This window comes from Lolium rigidum, chromosome 6, assembly GCF_022539505.1.
Source record: "Lolium rigidum isolate FL_2022 chromosome 6, APGP_CSIRO_Lrig_0.1, whole genome shotgun sequence".
NCBI classification, from domain to species: Eukaryota; Viridiplantae; Streptophyta; class Magnoliopsida; order Poales; family Poaceae; genus Lolium; species Lolium rigidum.
The window spans coordinates 272,854,778-272,873,665 of record NC_061513.1 but is presented as its reverse complement, the minus strand read 5'-3'; the positions used below and the strand labels follow the sequence as shown (position 1 = coordinate 272,873,665).

General features: G+C 44.2%; 2 protein-coding genes across 3 annotated transcripts; one reads left to right on the top strand and one right to left on the bottom strand.

Moving 5' to 3' along the window:
* The first annotated feature begins 8,534 nt into the window (after positions 1 to 8,534).
* On the top strand, positions 8,535 to 14,136 carry LOC124668602 (subtilisin-like protease SBT3.8). 2 transcript variants are annotated; one of them, XM_047205714.1, is made up of 11 exons: positions 8,535 to 8,726; positions 8,804 to 8,895; positions 9,013 to 9,110; positions 9,218 to 9,409; positions 9,488 to 9,617; positions 11,794 to 12,280; positions 12,388 to 12,458; positions 12,569 to 12,838; positions 12,918 to 13,035; positions 13,138 to 13,309; positions 13,400 to 14,136. In XM_047205714.1, the coding sequence occupies exons 1-11, from the start codon at positions 8,628 to 8,630 to the stop codon at positions 13,945 to 13,947; spliced, it is 2,277 nt and encodes a 758-aa protein (XP_047061670.1). In that variant the 5' UTR covers positions 8,535 to 8,627; the 3' UTR covers positions 13,948 to 14,136. The 2 variants fall into 2 exon arrangements, with proteins under 2 accessions (XP_047061670.1, XP_047061671.1); XM_047205715.1 differs by lacking the exon at positions 11,794 to 12,280 and having other exon boundaries at positions 9,488 to 10,104.
* Positions 14,137 to 15,438: 1,302 nt separating this feature from the next.
* On the bottom strand, positions 15,439 to 18,474 carry LOC124665347. The gene is made up of 2 exons (XM_047202757.1): positions 18,401 to 18,474; positions 15,439 to 15,820 (listed from the first exon to the last, which is right to left on the bottom strand). The coding sequence occupies exon 2, from the start codon at positions 15,809 to 15,811 to the stop codon at positions 15,620 to 15,622; it is 192 nt and encodes a 63-aa protein (XP_047058713.1). The 5' UTR covers positions 15,812 to 15,820; positions 18,401 to 18,474; the 3' UTR covers positions 15,439 to 15,619.
* Positions 18,475 to 18,888: the final 414 nt, after the last annotated feature.

The window sequence follows — 18,888 nt, the reverse complement described above, 5'->3', positions numbered from 1 at the left end:
ATTGATTGCAAAAAGTAAAATACAACAATTAAAGTAAAAGAATGGAAATGGCTCAATCCCCTTGGTGGAAAGAGGACAAGGCCGGTGGCTTACTCTTATAAAAACAATGGACCTTGTCAGGCGATGGTCGAGTCGCCATGTTCTGCGAGTGAGGCCAAGTCTACTATGTGCTATGGTACTCTTTCAACGCTGAACTTGAAACAAAAAAAAGAACATAAAAACATGTGTGGGTAAGGTTGAGTAATCCTCAAATTTCTCAAAAACATCAAGGAACAAAAAAAACCGATGCACCGATTAATTATAACAAAATTTAAAAACTTGAATGTGCACTTACCGGCATCGTAGCCTAGAAGGAAGGACCATGATCCATGCCGTAGATATTCGCCCAATTCTTGCCGCAACACCCACTGAAGCTTTCATGGAGGGGTGGAGGGAGGGAGAGAGAGTACTATCATGGGCAGAGGTGATTTTAATATTTGGAGAGAGAGAGGGAGGGAGAGAGAGAGACACTACAACACGACCAGGCCTACAACAACACATAGATTGCAACGGTGATGACATGTGTATCTACGTTTCACCTCCCCCACGTCCCCACGCCAAAGGCTGGGTATAACCCGTCCCCACCCTATGTATCCCCATCCCAACTGCTGATCCTCATTATCCTGGAGTCCACCTTAACCCTAGCAGCAGGGCGCCGCCACAAATCAACCCGTCGAACATCTAATCCCTTCTTCTCCGGCTTCCCCCTCGCATCGGGCCTTGCAGTCATGTTATTGTTGCTGATTGGAGACCACACGAGGCGGCGACCAAGCACTAGATGATGCGGCGGCGTAAGGAGAACCGCATGGCGGAGCATAGCGGTCAGGCGGACCAAGGGATTTACAGGTGACACATCTCGTTTCCCCTTTCAGATTCATGTTCGTTTTTCCTGTGCTTGACTAGTTCTGCAACCTTGCCGCGTCTCCTTCTGTTGGTTTGTGGTGAAGCCGAAGTCGCCGATGGGATTTGGGACTAGCGCCTGGGGGACGAGGATAGTCGGGCTCCGGCTATGCATCCATCCTAATTGACATCGCCGTGGGCGTCAACACCTGCCATCCTATCGTCACATGTGCGTAACTGTCTTGCAGTGCTATTAGTTTTTCACTGTCATGCCTGTCACATGTATACGTACTAAAGGCAGGAACTCTCACATCACTCCTCACGCGAGTGCCAAATGCAGAGTCTGGTTTTCCATGGGCACTGTTCTAGGTAATTAATTAAGTGGTCAGGAAGAACATGATTAGTATTGTTATTTGCAACAGGGCATATGTTCTGGTTAATGACATGTTTCGTCCTCCAGCTTTTAGCAACTAGAATTTATTTCCTGAAGCTTAAAACGGAGAAGTAACAGGGCTTTACTTCGGCAGATTAGAAGAAAAATTTATGTGAACAGCTTAATGTTGTGCACCTATCTTGGCCAGGTAAGGTACCTGTTATCTATGTAACTTCAGGGCTCGAACTGAAGTCTAGAATCAGGGTGTATTTACAGTATGCCCATTTTGACTTTTTAAACTAGACCATGTCAACAGTCCTTCCCAAACTATACCATTATGTGCTGCTTGTAAATTCGTTAGGATCATATCTTCATATTTCATTGCATCATGTCATTATGTTGATTACAAACAATAGTTAAGTTGTCCAACAAATATGTGACCAAAAGAGTAAACAATTATCATGTATATGTGTGCACATTCTACACATTCTGCATAATAAAGCTTATTAATGGGTAGCCTGATTATTTAGGTGCATTGCCCCTCGTTCATATTTTTTTACTGCATGTGTTCAGAAAATACACAATGAGAAGCACATGGAATGCTCATAAGTGCCACCCAAAGGTCAGTTTGCATGCTAGTGATAGAAATCCACGGCCATAATAAACCTCCCATATTTGACCTGTACCTGGGAGCAAACTACTGGCTTTAGTGAACTTCAGTTATGCAGGTGACGTTAACTGGATGAACATCATAGTTGTGTTTCCTACTGAATACTTGGAAGTTTGGCTAGTAAACAAAGGGAGTGGAAGTGTGGAACTATATTTCTATCTTGGCTGGTTTCGAGCCACTAAAAATCCACTTTACATAGAGGTAAATGCAAGACAATCGCTCGTGCTTCGTTTTACATTCATTGTGTCGATCTAGTTAATTAGAAGGTTTTGATATGCTATCGGATGTATAGTTCATATCTTTATAATGGTTAATTATCTTTCCGTGTAGGTGCGATGGGCTATTTCAAAAGCACGGTATATCACACATTGTTCCGCACACGTACTTGGCGTTGACCTGCTACTGATGTGTTAGAATAAATTCCAAGAAGCACGTAGACGTGAATTTAAAGGTATAACTAACGAAGATGCAAATTAAGCACTTTTATTTCATTTTTCAATAGACTTTACTCTGCATGTACATCATGAAATGCCTACAGACATGGTCTTACTATTGTTTAAAAAATCATGCCTCTATTCTATTTATCATGGAAATAAAAATGTGTGTTTAAATCATCAAACGTGGAACTATGTGCAAACTTTAGTACTCTAATTATTTTCTCCTGTTCATCCTTTTACTTAGCTTCACTTGATGTGAGTGATAATGTTTTTACATTATTTAAATTCTGGTTACATCTTTTTTTTGAAAGAATCTATTGTGTTCTAAAATATAAACTTGATGGCGCTGACATAACAAACCAATTCTGGGTTGTACATGTCAATGCGTCACTTATGGAAACTAAAGAGTTGGTACGTGAAACTGGAAAAATGCACCATTCTTGGTAATGCAGACGGAACAAAAATTGCATGGCCTTCACCCTTTGTACATGACTTTTTTTATTGTCTCGCTACTTGAATCATGTGATGTTTCCCCCATTGATGTGTTAACAATTTGGCCTTTTCCTGTAGATTCAATAGATAAATGGATGATGATATGAGTGACAAGTTGAATGGAAGGAGGACAATGCTGTTTCTTCTGGATAATCTACTTCACGTCTGAGCATCTTTAGAATCGTAGGAGGGAAGAGATGTTGTAAACAAAATATTTATATATGTACCACTCGTGGATGGTGTTCCTCTTGTAATATTACGATTTTAATGCAGTATATAATATGTTTCTCTTCTCTATAAATATTGATATTGTTTTTTTTTCTCACATCACGTATTTCTTGAAAGCACAACATGGACCCAATTCAAGATAATTGAATTTTTTTAATGGATATTATATGTGGACCACCGCTTGCAAGCACTGCAATTATTTATTTGACAAAATTAAAATTATATATACCATGAATTCAATCGGGCAGTTTAAGCACCAACATATGTAACCGTTGCACACCCTTAGTTCTATACGTTGCCGGCTAGCAACGCCCCTCTTACCAACGGACCTATATGCGTTGCATTATACCCTTGCAACACCCAAAAACGCAACGCACCATTATCCGTTGGTAGAGGCGCTAGCAACGCCTATATTGGCATTTAGATACAGATAAATCTGTTGCTGTAGGAGGGGTCATCTTGTAGTGAGAGTGAGGGAGGGAGCGAGAGAGTACTATCATGGGCGGATGTGATTTTAATATTTGGAGGGCAATGGGCCGGCTTCGATTGAGGCTCACCCGTCAGCGAGACAAGCTTGATTAGTCAACGTTGTTTCTTTTACATGCCGGAAGCATAACTGCCCAAGTTTGTACAAAGGCATTTAGTAACGTCAATGGTGCTGGTTAGCAACCGTAATATAATCTGCCATAGCACATATGTCTTCGCCACCCTTTCTAGTTGTGGTTAAAGGACTACATACCGGGCAAAAAAGTTTTGTTGGCTACTACGTTTTCTGCTTTATTTTTTGAAACAGGTAAGCTCCAACCTCTACATCAATCGATGCATACGGTTTTTATTTAGATTTTACTTAACAAAGATCTGCCTACTGCGTACATAACCGAACCGAAGCCACTACACAACACCTATAAACCTTGCAATGGGGGAAGTAGCATGACATGTTGTTAGGGCCTCATACTCTAAAAACACAAACAACGCCACACAAACTAATTATCGGGGATCACGGAATCGCCCTATAATCCACATCAATTGCTATGTAACCGTGGGTTATAAATCCTTCAGCGATAACAAAGCTGGAACCTAGAGGCATCTTTCTTCCTTTGTTGGAATCAAATAAAAATGGGCAGCCCATTTCTGATACGGTTCTCAACATCTTGTCACACAACATCATATTACATCCTTAAGTCGACACATGTATTCCAGTAAACTATTACTAGCGTGATTCTACTAAATTATAGTATCTCCAAGATTTCTACATTGATTTCTTTGTTCAGGTCGGTAATTCTTCGGATATTGCAACTTTGGAACAAGTCACTAAACCAGGCGACCGGTCACCCTCGGCATGCATTGCCAGTCCATCTGTCCTGATTAAGATCCTTTTTGACCAAATCAGAAAACATCACGTTACATCGTTTATTAATGAATATATTGGCTTGGGCCTAAGTTTTCGCCACATGCCTAGCAGTGGCTCGCCTAGAAAGCGATAGTATGAAATAAATAATATCCTATAAAATTTGTGGATATTATGTACACATAATTACAGAAGGTATTGAAAAATTCTTTTGCAATATTCAAACAATTCTAGCCCCCCAATTTGTCCAGTTGACCATATACCCCCTCCGTGCAATAATATAAAATAATATAAGATCTTATACATGTTGTTACAGTAGACTAGATACAAACTAAAATGGGTGTCCTACACACTAAAAGTAGACTATATACAACCAAAAGTGAGTGAACCTATGAAATGGCCAAAACGTCTTATATATTTCTAGATGGAGGAAGTATATGGAAGATTAGATTCACGAAAAACATTTGGCGGTGTTATTAATAACCTAGCCCAAGTCGATTGAGCTTTTTCACCCCCGCTGGGAAGGGTCATTGCACTTTGTGTGTCATCTGGAGAACTTTGATCACTTCAAAGAAAATTCAGCAAGATGGTACGTCCTAACCACAAGCTGGCGTAAACATGATGCTGATTGGTGCCTCAAAGGACTAGCGTAAACAACACATTCAGTAGTATTATGTGGTTTCTGCACAGCTGGCTTCCGAACGATGTGACCGTTTCAAAGCAAGCTACGCCACTTGCAGCACTTGCCCTTCATGACGGTTGAATGCTTAATTAGAGGTAGCGATCAATATCAGATGTATGGTTCACTTTGAGCTAACAGGTCGATCTGGTGAATAAGTCACGACTGTCAAAAGCAGACACTTTTAGACGTCTCTGAAAATACAATTCCACATTGATCGAACATCTCCCGATATCAAGGCTTGAACCAGTAAAAAAGCTCCGCACTAGAACTTGTCGCGTTAGGCTAGCTTGGTCGTCCAGCTAGCGTCACCGCCACAGCTATAAGGCGCTTCATACATGTGAAAAGAATATACGCTGGTGTCATATATAAGCTTACTAATTCACGTTACTACCTTCATAAGTGGAAAAGAATCTCAGTAGATAGTATCATGCAAAGTCTCATTTATTAGTTTATAGTACTCATCAGACTTGGGCTGTGCGATGCTACAGTAACATAGCTAGTTACCACCTCCCTCTCTTTCTTCATTTATATTCATGAGCTACTCGTTAAGATCGGTAACAAGCTAGGCTTCACCAGTTTTGACTCGATTCACTTTAGTTATCTCAAATATTTGGCAGGAAGGGCCAAGCAAAATAGTGTTCTTTAATCATGCTTGAAACTCCTACATTAGGATCTAAAAACATATACTTCCTCTCGTTCTCACTGCGCAATGCACATATGTTTGTTTTTCATTGCCTCCTTAACGATTCTTAACGAGCTGCTCGCGAGCGCTCGCAAGAACATAACGAGTCGAGTCGAGAACACTGATATTTCAGCTCGTTATTCTTAACTAGCACAGGGGCCCTCGCAAATGCGAGGACATCACCTTTAGTACTTTAAAAGTGATTATTATTTCTTTTTATATTCTACAATCACTTTTCATCTCATTTGCCTCCTTCATCATTAAAAAAATACCTTAGTTTACATATGCACATATTCCTAAACGCTTAACTTTGAAAATTTTGTAGAGGATTCCATTTCCAAGAACTAAAAAAATAATAACTATGGCAACAATTTATTAATTTACCGTTAAATATCTTCAACTTATTGTATTTTATTGGACAACGGGTCATATTTCCCTGATGCATCTTGATAGTGCAGTCAATATATACGACCAGGACATTTTTGAGAAATGTTTGAATAGCTGACTCATTTCTTTGAGAAATATTTGAATTTATATTTACACCTGCTGACTCGTTCAGGTTTATTTTCTTACAGCTATTTAGATAAATTGTTATTCTTACAGAAAAATATTAATGAAACAAATTTTTATGTTAAGTTGTTAACAAATTATTATCTTACAGGAAACATATTAAACTTATTGGTCATTTATATATGTTGTGTGAAGGTAAGAGACATTTCCGTGATGTGTCATGATAGTGCAGTCAATATGTATATTTGAATCTTGTTGTACATAGGAGGAAGAAAAAATATAATGTTGATATAATATTTATAACCGGACATTTTTAGAAACATTTAAATTGCTGACTTACACAATATTTAAATTTCTATTTACAGTTGTTGACTCGCTGAGGATTTTTTTTTGTCCAACCATGATTATTTTTTTTGTTTTACTAAAAATTATTATACACGTCAACAGGAGATACCTCCCTGCGGCACATAAATTTAAACCACTACCCACGTGGGTTTGTATCTCTCTCTCTCTCGCATGTGTTTGTTGCTTGCGTACGTATGAACAACTCCAAGAAATCCAGGTGGATAGATAATGTCCACGATATGAGCCATATATTTAACTTGTTGCATGTACCTGTCGAACATAGCCACAATATACGGTTTGTACGTGTTAAAAATAAAATCTTGAAACCTTAGCTATTAAAAACATAAATATTATAAATAAAATTATTCTACCATTTTTTAACCACCATATGATTTCGTATTCATTTTTCTGTGTATGAATCTATTTATGTGGCCAGACGGAAATATATGGGTTTAATTCATAAGATCGGATTTCTTAACATCCCATACGGATCGCTTCATGTTAGCAAATCATAACTCTTGGACTAAATCATATACTTTAAAAAAAACCTTGGACTAAACCATTGAAGTGATTTATAAGAGTTCACTTTTTTTTTGCCGCAACATGATTTCTTGTCCATTTTTATTTTGATGTATGAACCTTTTCTTTACGGCCGGCCGGGCACGCACGTACGGACTCAAAATATGGAACGGGTCTTCTTGGACTAAGAGTCCATCTCATTTAAAATTAGAACTATGGCACGTCTCCTTTATGGATATAAACGTGTCAACAGATCTACTACATGGTTACATAATTAATCTTTTTCATTAAATCACAACCATTACTTTTATATCTAACTGTTAAAATAATTCAGATGATGTGGCTTAACCTGGTTGCTTTATTAAACATATGTATTTTGCTTTTAGTATATAATAGATGCCATGTCACCAAAACACATTGAAATGTGTGATGTTACTACCTAAGTTACTCCCACTATGAGCAGTCTAAGACTCCGCTGGACGACCTGACATGATGCGGCACGTTCGAACGCCACGTATAATTAATTGAAGAATGGTTCACCGTGTGTGCACTAAACAATCCGAAATGCACTAGGTATGCTTTGTTTTTTTTCTCGAAACCGAGACAACTCCCTAGCTTCTGCCTAGTGAAGTTCCAAAGTATTTGTTAATACAGTCCAGTACCGAAGCGGATATCTAGAACCAGGTCACATATGTGTTCTCAAGATGTCAAACCGTGTTGTGTTTGCTCTTGTAGTTGTTTGTCTCTAGTGTGTAGCAAAAATAGGTTTCGGGTTTACGGCTGGAACTGTCTGTAATAAGTTTTGAAGTTTTATTTTGTTTTATTCTGTTCCATGGACTGGTTTTCTATTTCTTTGCTTGCGTTTGTTGTAGCGAACATATGGTTTCTTAATGGAAATATGGGGAGGGGGGGGGGATCCCCTTATCTAAAAAAAAAAATGTCAACCGTGAATCAGTTCAGGATTCGGGGGAGGGATCCTTGCAACATTTGTCGCGCTTATATAACGTCACACCAGGATCAAACTTACCTGGAAACTTCGAAACTCAGTGTAGTTTTGGTTATCTAACATTCGACGGGAGAAAAAGAAAGGGTCAAATTTGGAACTTTCGGTTGTTGGTATAAACTACCAGTAAATGACAACCTTTAAACCTTTCTCAAAAAAAAAGACAACCTTTAAACCTGACATGTAACAAATTTCGGCACACAAAAGTCAGCAACCGACATCATCGAGAAAATACGTCTACATTAAATAATGTGGCATGGAAACCTCCACGATTGATATCTTGTTAGTTGAATGGCAACGTCGTGTCATGGAAATGCCTGCTCAATTATAAAAACAGTGGCATGCGGCAGAATGCCGGGTCAACTATAAAAACAGTGTCATCTTTCTCATCTATAAATTCCAGCCCCACAGAGATGAGAACCACAGTCAGCGAGTCTCACAGACAACATCTGAAACAATATGGGGTTGTCTTCTTCCTCCCGCTGGCCTGCAGCTTCTGCGCTACTGCTTTGCCTTGGCATGATATTATTGTGCAGAGTCCAAGGCGAAATTCCAAAGGTAAATTCATTTAAGCATACGGTCGATCGGAGTTTTGCATATATGTTTCAGTGACTAACCCTCTACGCGTGTCTCAGCTTTACATAGTTTACCTAGGTCACGTGAAGCATGGACACCCCGACGATGTCGTTGCTTCGCACCATGATATGCTCGCCACTCTCCTCGGAAGGTACCCACCTACCTGTAGTTTCTACCACTATACAACCGGCTTTTGTCGATCTGCCTGGAAAGCTCGTATGCATATGTCTCTAGTAAGAAACTTAGCTTGAATCAAATTTGATTTTAGCAAGGAAGACTCGGCGGCCTCCGTGGTGTACAACTACAAGCATGGCTTCTCAGGCTTCGCCGCCATGCTCACCCCAAAGCAAGCCAAGCAACTTGCAGGTCAGCTATCGTTGCCATCTATCACCTTCTTGATTTTGCTTGCATGCATATATATGTCTCGATTAGGCGTATAGTTGAGCAATTATCATGTGATTTGATGTGTGTAGAGTTTCCGGAGGTTATCAGTGTAGAGCTGAGCAAAAGGCACACGACGACCACCACGCGTAGCTGGGACTTTCTTGGTCTCAACTACCACACGCCGGCCACTGGGCAACTCCACGGAACCAACTACGGCGAGGATGCATGTGGTCAAAAAATTAACTACGGAGAAGATGTCATCATCGGGGTGGTCGACACCGGTTAGTATCGAGAAATAATTATGTCTAAACAATCCTGGAGCAAGTTGGTTCTCTTTACAAACTTAGCTAAGTAATTAGGGATATGGCCGGAGTCGAGAAGCTTCAACGATGAAGGCTATGGCCCCGTGCCATCAAGGTGGAAAGGGAAATGCCAAGTTGGTCCAGACTGGGACATAAATAATTGCAGTCGTAAGATCATCGGCGCAAGGTTCTACAGCGCGGGAATTCCCGATCGGTTCCTCAAGTCGGACTCGCTCTCGCCCCGTGACCACAGTGGTCACGGCACGCACTGCGCGTCCACTGCGGCGGGCTCGGCCGTGGAGGCGGCCAGCTTCAATGGCCTCGCCGAGGGGGTGGCACGGGGAGGCGCACCACGTGCTCGCATCGCGGTGTACAAGGCTCTCTGGGGCGCCGAGGGCGCTGGTGGTTCGGCCACCGTGCTCGCCGCCATCGATGATGCAATCCATGATGGAGTGGATGTGTTGTCGTTGTCTCTCACCGTCCCGGACGAGAACTCGTTCGGGGCTCTGCACGCGGTTGAGAAGGGAATCACGGTTGTGTACACGGCGGGTAACGATGGTCCTAGGCCGCAGACCGTTGGGAACACTTCACCGTGGGCAATCACCGTGGCGGCGAGTAAGATGGATCGGTCGTTCCCCACGGTGATCACCCTGGGAAACAAGCATCAGATAGTGGTACGTGACTACATAATTAATGGAAAATAAACTTTGAAGAATGACCGAGTGTACCGGTGCGTAAACACATATGTTCTTGAGCAAACTCTGCCCATTTCGTTTTGCAGGGACAGTCTCTCTATTACCAAGCGAAGAATTCGACTAGTAGCAGTTTCACAGGTCTTGTCACTGCTCCCCAGTAAGTAAATCAAGCTAGTAGTTTTTCAGTTTTTTTTTTTAGAATCTGTTGGGAATCCTCAAAACGAGTTGTCTCTGCTCTGTGTATTTAGGTGTACCGCGGATGCACTTAATGGCACGGACGTGGAAGGGCAAATCCTGCTCTGCGTTCCGCAATCAAGAGATCAGAACGCCCTCATCCCAGGGAGAAATTTTGTACAGGCATTACAATACGTCCAGAATCACGGAGGAATTGGCCTTATTTTTCCTCAATATACGACGGACAATTTAGGTGCCATCCAAGATATTTGCCAAGGCATTGCATGCGTTCTCGTGGACCGTGACACCGGGAAGCAGATCGCCAATTACAGGGACGCCACCAGGTAGCGTACAGTCAAATGAGTTGGTTCGATCGAGCATGTTCTTGTGATCGTTTGAGACTCAACATCTTTTCTTAAGCAGCGTTCCTGTTGCAAAGATTGCGCCAGCGACAACCGTAACGGGGAAAGAGATACTGGCTCCAAAAGTGGCATTGTTCTCCTCCAGAGGTCCATCACCTGATTACCCAGACATCATTAAGGTAGGCGTACCAGCTGATAATCAACTAAAAACGCCGCACATTATGACGCCCCGTATCATCTGATCTCACACTGCGGTCTTCTTCCTTCTCTGCAAAAAACAGCCTGACATAGCCGCACCTGGAGCAAACATCTTGGCAGCAAAGGAAGATTCCTACGTATTCATGTCTGGGACATCGATGGCGGCCCCGCACGTATCAGGGATCGTCGCGGTGCTGAAAGCCCTGCACCCACACTGGTCTCCGGCGGCAATAAAATCAGCCATCGTCACCTCCGGTAAGCAAACTGCACGGCAGGCAACCGTTACTATCCAATTCCTAGCTAGCTAGTTGATGATCCTCTATCTTATTTTGCATGGTGATGAAGCACATGTCACCGACGAGCGTGCCATGCCGATACTGGCGGAGGGGATACCGCGGAAGACCGCCGACCCATTCGACTATGGCGGCGGCAACATCAACCCTCTTGGTGCCGCTGACCCTGGACTTGTTTATGACATCGATCCACGCGACTACACCAAATTTTTCGGTGCACCGTCTTCAACAAGACCGCCGTGTTTTGCGACGAGACGGCGCTACCGGCATATCACTCTGAATCTGCCTCTCCTCGCGGTCCCCGACCTGAGGCGTCCAATCACTGTATCAAGGACGGTGACCAACGTCGGTGAGGTCAACTCCGTGTACCGCGCCGTGGTGCAGAGCCCAGTCGGAGTCAGGATGGAGGTCGAGCCACATGTGCTAGTGTTCAACGCTGCAAACAAAGTGCACACATTTAAGGTGACATTATCGCCGGTTTGGAAGCTACAGGGGGACTACACGTTTGGTAGCATTACTTGGCGTAGTGACCGAAAGGTTGTTAGAATCCCGGTAGCGGCACGGATAACGGCCCAAGATTTCTATGCAGATGTTGCATAATTAAGTAGGAATATGTAGGAATATATACCGACAGCAAAAAGGTTCTACAGCGCGGGAATTCCCGATCGGTTCCTCAAGTCGGACTCGCTCTCGCCCCGTGACCACAGCGGTCATGGCACGCATTGCGCGTCCACTGCGGCAGGCTCGGCCGTGGAGGCGGCCAGCTTCAATGGCCTCGCCGAGGGGGTGGCACGGGGAGGCGCACCACATGCTCGCATCGCGGTGTACAAGGCTCTCTGGGGCGCCGAGGGCGCTGGTGGTTCGGCCACCGTGCTCGCCGCCATCGATGATGCAATCCATGATGGAGTGGACGTGTTGTCCTTGTCTCTCAATGTCCCGGACGAGAACTCGTTCGGGGCTCTGCACGCGGTTGAGAAGGGAATCACGGTTGTGTACACGGCGGGTAACGATGGTCCTAGGCCGCAGACCGTTGGGAACACTTCACCGTGGGCAATCACCGTGGCGGCGAGTAAGATGGATCGGTCGTTCCCCACGGTGATCACCCTGGGAAACAAGCATCAGATAGTGGTACGTGCCTACATAATTAATGGAAAATAAACTTTGAAGAATGACCGAGTGTACCAGTGCGTAAACACATATGTTCTTGAGCAAACTCTGCCCATTTCGTTTTGCAGGGACAGTCTCTGTATTACCAAGCGAAAAATTCCACTAGTAGCAGTTTCACAGGTCTTGTCGCTGCTCCCCAGTAAGTGAATCAAACTACTCCGGGAGTAGTAGTAGTAGTTTTTTAGTTTTTTTTTTTAGAATCTGTCCGGAATTCTCAAAACGAGTTGTCTCTGCTCTGTGTGTGACTAGGTGTACCGCGGATGCACTTAATGGCACGGACGTGGAAGGGCAAATCCTGCTCTGCGTTCCGCAATCAAGAGATCAAAACGCCCTCATCCCAGAGACGAATTTTGTACAGGCATTACAATACGTCCGGAATCACGGAGGAATTGGCCTTATCTTTCCTCAATATACGACGGACAATTTAGGTCCCATCCAAGATATTTGCCAAGGCATTGCATGCGTTCTCGTGGACCGTGACACCGGGAAGCAGATCGCCAATTACAGGGACGCCACCAGGTAGCGTACAGTCAAATGAGTTGGTTCGATCGAGCATGTTCTTGTGATCGTTTGAGACTCAACATCTTTTCTTAAGCAGCGTTCCTGTTGCAAAGATTGCGCCAGCGACAACCGTAACGGGGAAAGAGATACTGGCTCCAAAAGTGGCATTGTTCTCCTCCAGAGGTCCATCACCTGATTACCCAGACATCATTAAGGTAGGCGTACCAGCTGATAATCAACTAAAAACGCCGCACATTATGACGCCCCGTATCATCTGATCTCACACTGCGGTCTTCTTCCTTCTCTGCAAAAAACAGCCTGACATAGCCGCACCTGGAGCAAACATCTTGGCAGCAAAGGAAGATTCCTACGTATTCATGTCTGGGACATCGATGGCGGCCCCGCACGTATCAGGGATCGTCGCGGTGCTGAAAGCCCTGCACCCACACTGGTCTCCGGCGGCAATAAAATCAGCCATCGTCACCTCCGGTAAGCAAACTGCACGGCAGGCAACCGTTACTATCCAATTCCTAGCTAGCTAGTTGATGATCCTCTATCTTATTTTGCATGGTGATGAAGCACATGTCACCGACGAGCGTGCCATGCCGATACTGGCGGAGGGGATACCGCGGAAGACCGCCGACCCATTCGACTATGGCGGCGGCAACATCAACCCTCTTGGTGCCGCTGACCCTGGACTTGTTTATGACATCGATCCACGCGACTACACCAAATTTTTCGGGTGCACCGTCTTCAACAAGACCGCCGTGTTTTGCGACGAGACGGCGCTACCGGCATATCACCTGAATCTGCCCTCCCTCGCGGTCCCCGACCTGAGGCGTCCAATCACTGTATCGAGGACGGTGACCAACGTCGGTGAGGTCAACTCCGTGTACCGCGCCGTGGTGCAGAGCCCAGTCGGAGTCAGGATGGAGGTCGAGCCACATGTGCTAGTGTTCAACGCTGCAAACAAAGTGCACACATTTAAGGTGACATTATCGCCGGTTTGGAAGCTACAGGGGGACTACACGTTTGGTAGCATTACTTGGCGTAGTGACCGAAAGGTTGTTAGAATCCCGGTAGCGGCACGGATAACGGCCCAAGATTTCTATGCAGATGTTGCATAATTCAGTAGGAATATGTACGAATATATATCATACGTACAGGAAATAAAGTTGTTAGCTACAAAGAACAAAGCACAAATGGGAGCATCGTATGTAAAGTCCGGAGGTCATTTTTAATAGGTAATGTATAAAGCAAGGATATATGCTGCGTTGCCTACCAAATTAATAAAGACATGCAATGTGATGCATCCACGAGCCGAATTGGAGCTTGGACTCCTCAGACTCGCCCGTGCCACACTCCATATCGCCCATAAGGCCGCAATGATCACAAAATTTGGGCATATTCTCGTATTTGATTTGCAAAAACATTCTATCATGCCCTTCAAGTGCCAAAGGAACAAAGCGCATCAAATGTCTTGCCGAATCCAGCTTCACCCGTGCGCGATGGAAATCTCCCGACCTTGTCTGAACAGCCATGAGATCGTCAGAGAGGACCACGCCTACCCTGCTTACCGGTTGCTCAAGTACCGCCTTGTTTTTGAACAGAGGCGGGATTTTGTGGATTTGGATCCACATCTGCACACTCTTCGGAGCCACCTTCAGTGCCATTGTAGCCACATCAAAAGGATCCACCATTAGGACGTACTTGCGAAAGAGCCACGGCCCCTCTTCCATGATTTTATTCCATCCCCCCCCCCCCCCCCCCGGCACTAGAACAAACATGTTTTCTTCCGCTGTGTGAAACGAGACCTCACGCCGTTGGATTCCACGCTGCTAGCATCGCGTTCTACAGAGCTTGCATGCAGAAGCCCTTGTTCGTCAATACTTTTGTCGTGGCCAACCACTTGACCTCCGGCCACTTCCCAATCTCTTCTTTGCCCAAAATCACGTCGTTCATCTCAAAAAACCTCCTTGTTTTCCCCTCGCCCATCTTGGAGCTCTGAGGCAAGGCGAGCTTAGTACCGCCTACGCGCAAACCCTAAAAACCAACCCCAATCTTCCAAGGCTGGGCAGCGGTACTAGCCCACCTCTTGATCAGCCCGAGTTGGCGGGGATGTGAGAGGGTGGTAGAAACTTCCGGCGAGATGAGATCGCCGCCGGAATCGCCTGCCTTAGGTACAAAACCCTAGGTAGGAGTCACAACCTCAGTTGACGAAATCATTACTTGTATTTTGTATCACTTTAACTGGGTATGTCGGCTGTTCCCTAGCAGCACAACTTGGCCTACTACATTTCAGTGTCCATACTTGGGCTGCTCATGTTGATAGACTAGAATCCATTGATATCCAGTGTCTCCAATATATTTCAATGCATAGTTGTATATTTTAATAATATTTTTTTCGAATATTGTATATTCTAGATGGGATGTGTGGTTGAACAGCGGAATTTTCACATTGTTCTTCTATGGTAGTAGACTCGTCAAAAGTTTGGTTGTGGCATTGTATTATCTTAATTTATGTTCTTTTAATCTATGATCATCATCAAAAGTTCAGATGCACTTTGTACAGGAAAAGGTCGTATGCACAACACAGCAGTCCACTCCAACAAAGATTATGTCCGGAAACCCCATCTATGTCAAAGAAAGAAATATAGGCATACATGTTACGGTAATGTACCAGGGGATACAACTAAACATGACATTTCTGTCCATGCTCATTTTGGCTGGCTTGTAGCAACCAAAATTAGCCGATAACATGCTACAACAACAAAATCAATTACATTCTTGGGGCTTAGTTTAGTTCCCCCCTTCTGCTCCTACTGCAGCTGCCAGTCCTTTGTTCTGCCAGTACTGATAGGCATAATAGACGGAAGACACAGCGAGGGCGCCGAGGACGATGTAGGTGATGATCCTGGTCACACCGATCTGGGTAGGGCTCTTCTTCTGCTTGCTCTGCGCCAGCAGTGCCTTTGGCTTGATCTTCGCCATGGTTCACTCCTGGTAATATAATGAAAAGAATCAGCATAGCCAAGCTTTAGAAAAATACAATGTTAAGGAAATCGGTAATCGTTAACTGCTCGGCCGGCTTGGGGGTAGAGATTAATCGGAATTCGGACGATTAACTGATTTAATCGATCGGCTATTAATCGGTGCAACCTACACAAATTAGCACTTAAAAAATTTATATAAGAAAAATAATAGTATATGAGCCTCTATATGTCTCTCCCTACTTCTCTAAAGCCTAAAATCCTAGAAAAACTTGTACGCTTCTCCTCCATGACCTAATCTTTAAGGTCAGGAGCGAATCAGGATCCACTAGCCGAAGCCGCGTTCCTTCCTTCCACTTCTTCTCCTCTCACCTCTGAAGTTTATATTCTCCCACCACCTACCTATGGTAGGTCCCCTCTTACACCTCAACCACCTAACCTATTGAAGGCGTCCTCTAGTTCCTGGACGAGCTCCTCATGGTGATCGGGCTCCTGAGGTCTGGGAAACTATGAGTAACTGGTCTAGGAGAGCAAAAAACTATTTGTCAATAGTGGAAATGAAGCTACTGGAGGCTAGCGGGAGCTTCGCAAAATCTACTTTATTGGGGAGGGGTAGCGCATGTATTAGCGATATGCATTGAAAATATTGTAACTTTTTTGACCAAGTGTGGTAGTTAATCGGGAAAATACCTAGTAATCGGACTTTCAGACTGATTAATCGGGCTAAAGGATTAACACAAGAGATTAATGGTAATCGACACGGTCAAACCCCTAGTAGCGATTAATCGGCCTAGTAATCGTTAAATCGGCTAGTTTTTGAACAGTGGAAAGATGTATAAAAAGGATATGTTGTGACTTTGCTGAACACCGCAAATAAACTGCATCATAAGATGATGAATAGCTCGACTTCTTCTATCGGTCAGTAATAATTTTAAGCATCAGGTTCCACATATACCGTTTTAACAGTTATATATTGTATTATCTTGTCCAGGTGTCAGATAATTGTCACTCAGCTTTCTATTTAAACAACAAGACTAACATCGGATAAATGGCTTGGCTTAAAATATATACTAGTGATATATGAATCCAAAAAGATAGTGTTGTACAACACATAAAGAACGAAGACACAACCAGTGCCATGACATGAACAAAATGACAGACTGGAGAAAACAGTGTGTTCAGAACTTCATACTGCAGGTGATATTTCTAGCTTCCAATCATAACCAAACAAGGTCCCATGGCTTGATACTTCATTCCATCTAGATTCATTTAATTTACATGACATGGGTGAATGAATTTTATAATTTGACTCCAAAATAGAGCCAGAAACAAATAGTAAGAGAGATGTTGTGGCCTTTATATTTTTCCAAAAGGAAGAGCTAAAAAGAATGGTGCTTTCAACAAGAAAAAAATCAGCAGTGATGGACCTCAACACTTCATAATATAAATGAAAATTCAGATAACAGTACCATCTTGCAATACTTGGTAAAAGGGCAACTCTCATATCACAAATTAAGGAGTCCATTATCCTCTTATCAAGCTTCACTGTCTGAAATCCACAATCTAACATTGATAGTTAATCCATGACACCACTCACTGAATCAATAAACGACAGTACCCGGAGGCCTTACTTGAAAGACTGTCTTACTTTTTCTGACAAAAAATCACTAGTTTAGGACAAAGTTGGTGAAATTGGTAATTACACTACTGAGTTTTTTCTCTGACAGGTTAAACGTACAAAAACTAAATCAGCTGAAGAACAAAATAATTTATCAACCAAAAAGTGGAGACCAAAAGAAATGTGCACACAGGGCCCTAACAAAGTATACTGGTCAAGTTCTAATCCGATTCTAGCTTGTATGGACCCATGGAAAACACATTTCATCACCAGGCAAACAATCTACAGTACTAGAGTAAATCTACTCTCACTTGGCGCTTCTAAATGCCCTAGTCTTGCCAATGAACATATTCCCTAGCAATATATGCAAGCTACGGTTTCCTCTACCATCTGAGACACGCTCCACTATCTTACCACCAAAATTGGAGAATCAAGGCTTATGTTCCATATGTTGAACGGTGTGGTGCAATGGCTCGATGCAGCTTGATAACCGGCAGCATATCTGACCCAGGTTCTAAGTATAGAACGCCAATTATTCATGAACTGACCTAGTTCCCCATCCATGAGAGCAAATAAACTGTGCGTGGGGATACCATGACATCAATACCCAAACCTCCATGGAAGCAAAGCAAATACGCGTTGAGCACGCATGCCCCAGCGCGCGCGCAATCTTGCCAGAAGCACGCCATGATCCGTGATTCTGCCGTGCGATCTAGGCTCGCGACTGGACCAGATCGGGGCCAGATGACATGGAACCAAACAGCAGGAGGGATGTGTGGCACACAAAGCTATGTCAGGGAGCAGACGAGAGCTGGGATCTACAGCAGCGAGGGAGAGACCTTGATCCCGGAACCAATTCCGCAAAAACAAAACACAAGAACCCGAATTTGCGAGCAGTTTCGGCCGCAGCCGGCCGGATCTACCGACGACGGACATGAATCGAAATTCGATCGCGAGATTGGGGTCACGTACCTTGGTTTCGCGACGGAGAGAGGTCGGGCGAGGAGGAGGAGGGGACGCCCGGGAGGAGGAAGACCAGGGGAAGAAGGTGCGCGAGGAAGAAGACGACGGAGAAGACCGGGACCTGGGAGCCTAGAATACGTACACTCGTGCTGACGTGCTGTAGTGGCGAAGAGTGCCACATGTGCAGCTTACCTGGCATATGTGGGAGATGGTGACGTGTAAGGGCGTCTGAGCTGGATGCCACGTCGGAGAACGACTTTGGATCACATTTCATTGAATAAGTTACTAGGGTTAGTCGGCCCGAGGAAAGCCCGACGTTGAAAAAACAGGCCTAAGCCTGGCCCGACCAACTACCTACCAAGCTCGTCGGGCCGTCGGGCCACGGGCCGGGTTGTAGTGTAAATTGGCTTTTTCGGGCTACCCAGGCCCGGCCCGGCTGCCGGGCCAATATTTTCCGGCCCATGCCCGAGTTTCTTGGGCCGGGCTACGGGCTGGGC

What these genes read in the sequence shown, in the direction of transcription:
- LOC124668602 (XM_047205714.1), top strand. Translation starts at nt 8,628, where the DNA reads ATGGGGTTGTCTTCTTCCTCCCGCTGGCCTGCAGCTTCTGCGCTACTG. An exon ending in GCAAGCCAAGCAACTTGCAG is followed by an intron (nt 9,111 to 9,217) that starts GTCAGCTATCGT and finishes TGATGTGTGTAG; the next exon opens with AGTTTCCGGAGGTTATCAGT. An exon ending in AATTACAGGGACGCCACCAG is followed by an intron (nt 12,839 to 12,917) that starts GTAGCGTACAGT and finishes TTTCTTAAGCAG; the next exon opens with CGTTCCTGTTGCAAAGATTG.
- LOC124665347 (XM_047202757.1), bottom strand. Translation starts at nt 15,811, where the DNA reads ATGGCGAAGATCAAGCCAAAGGCACTGCTGGCGCAGAGCAAGCAGAAG.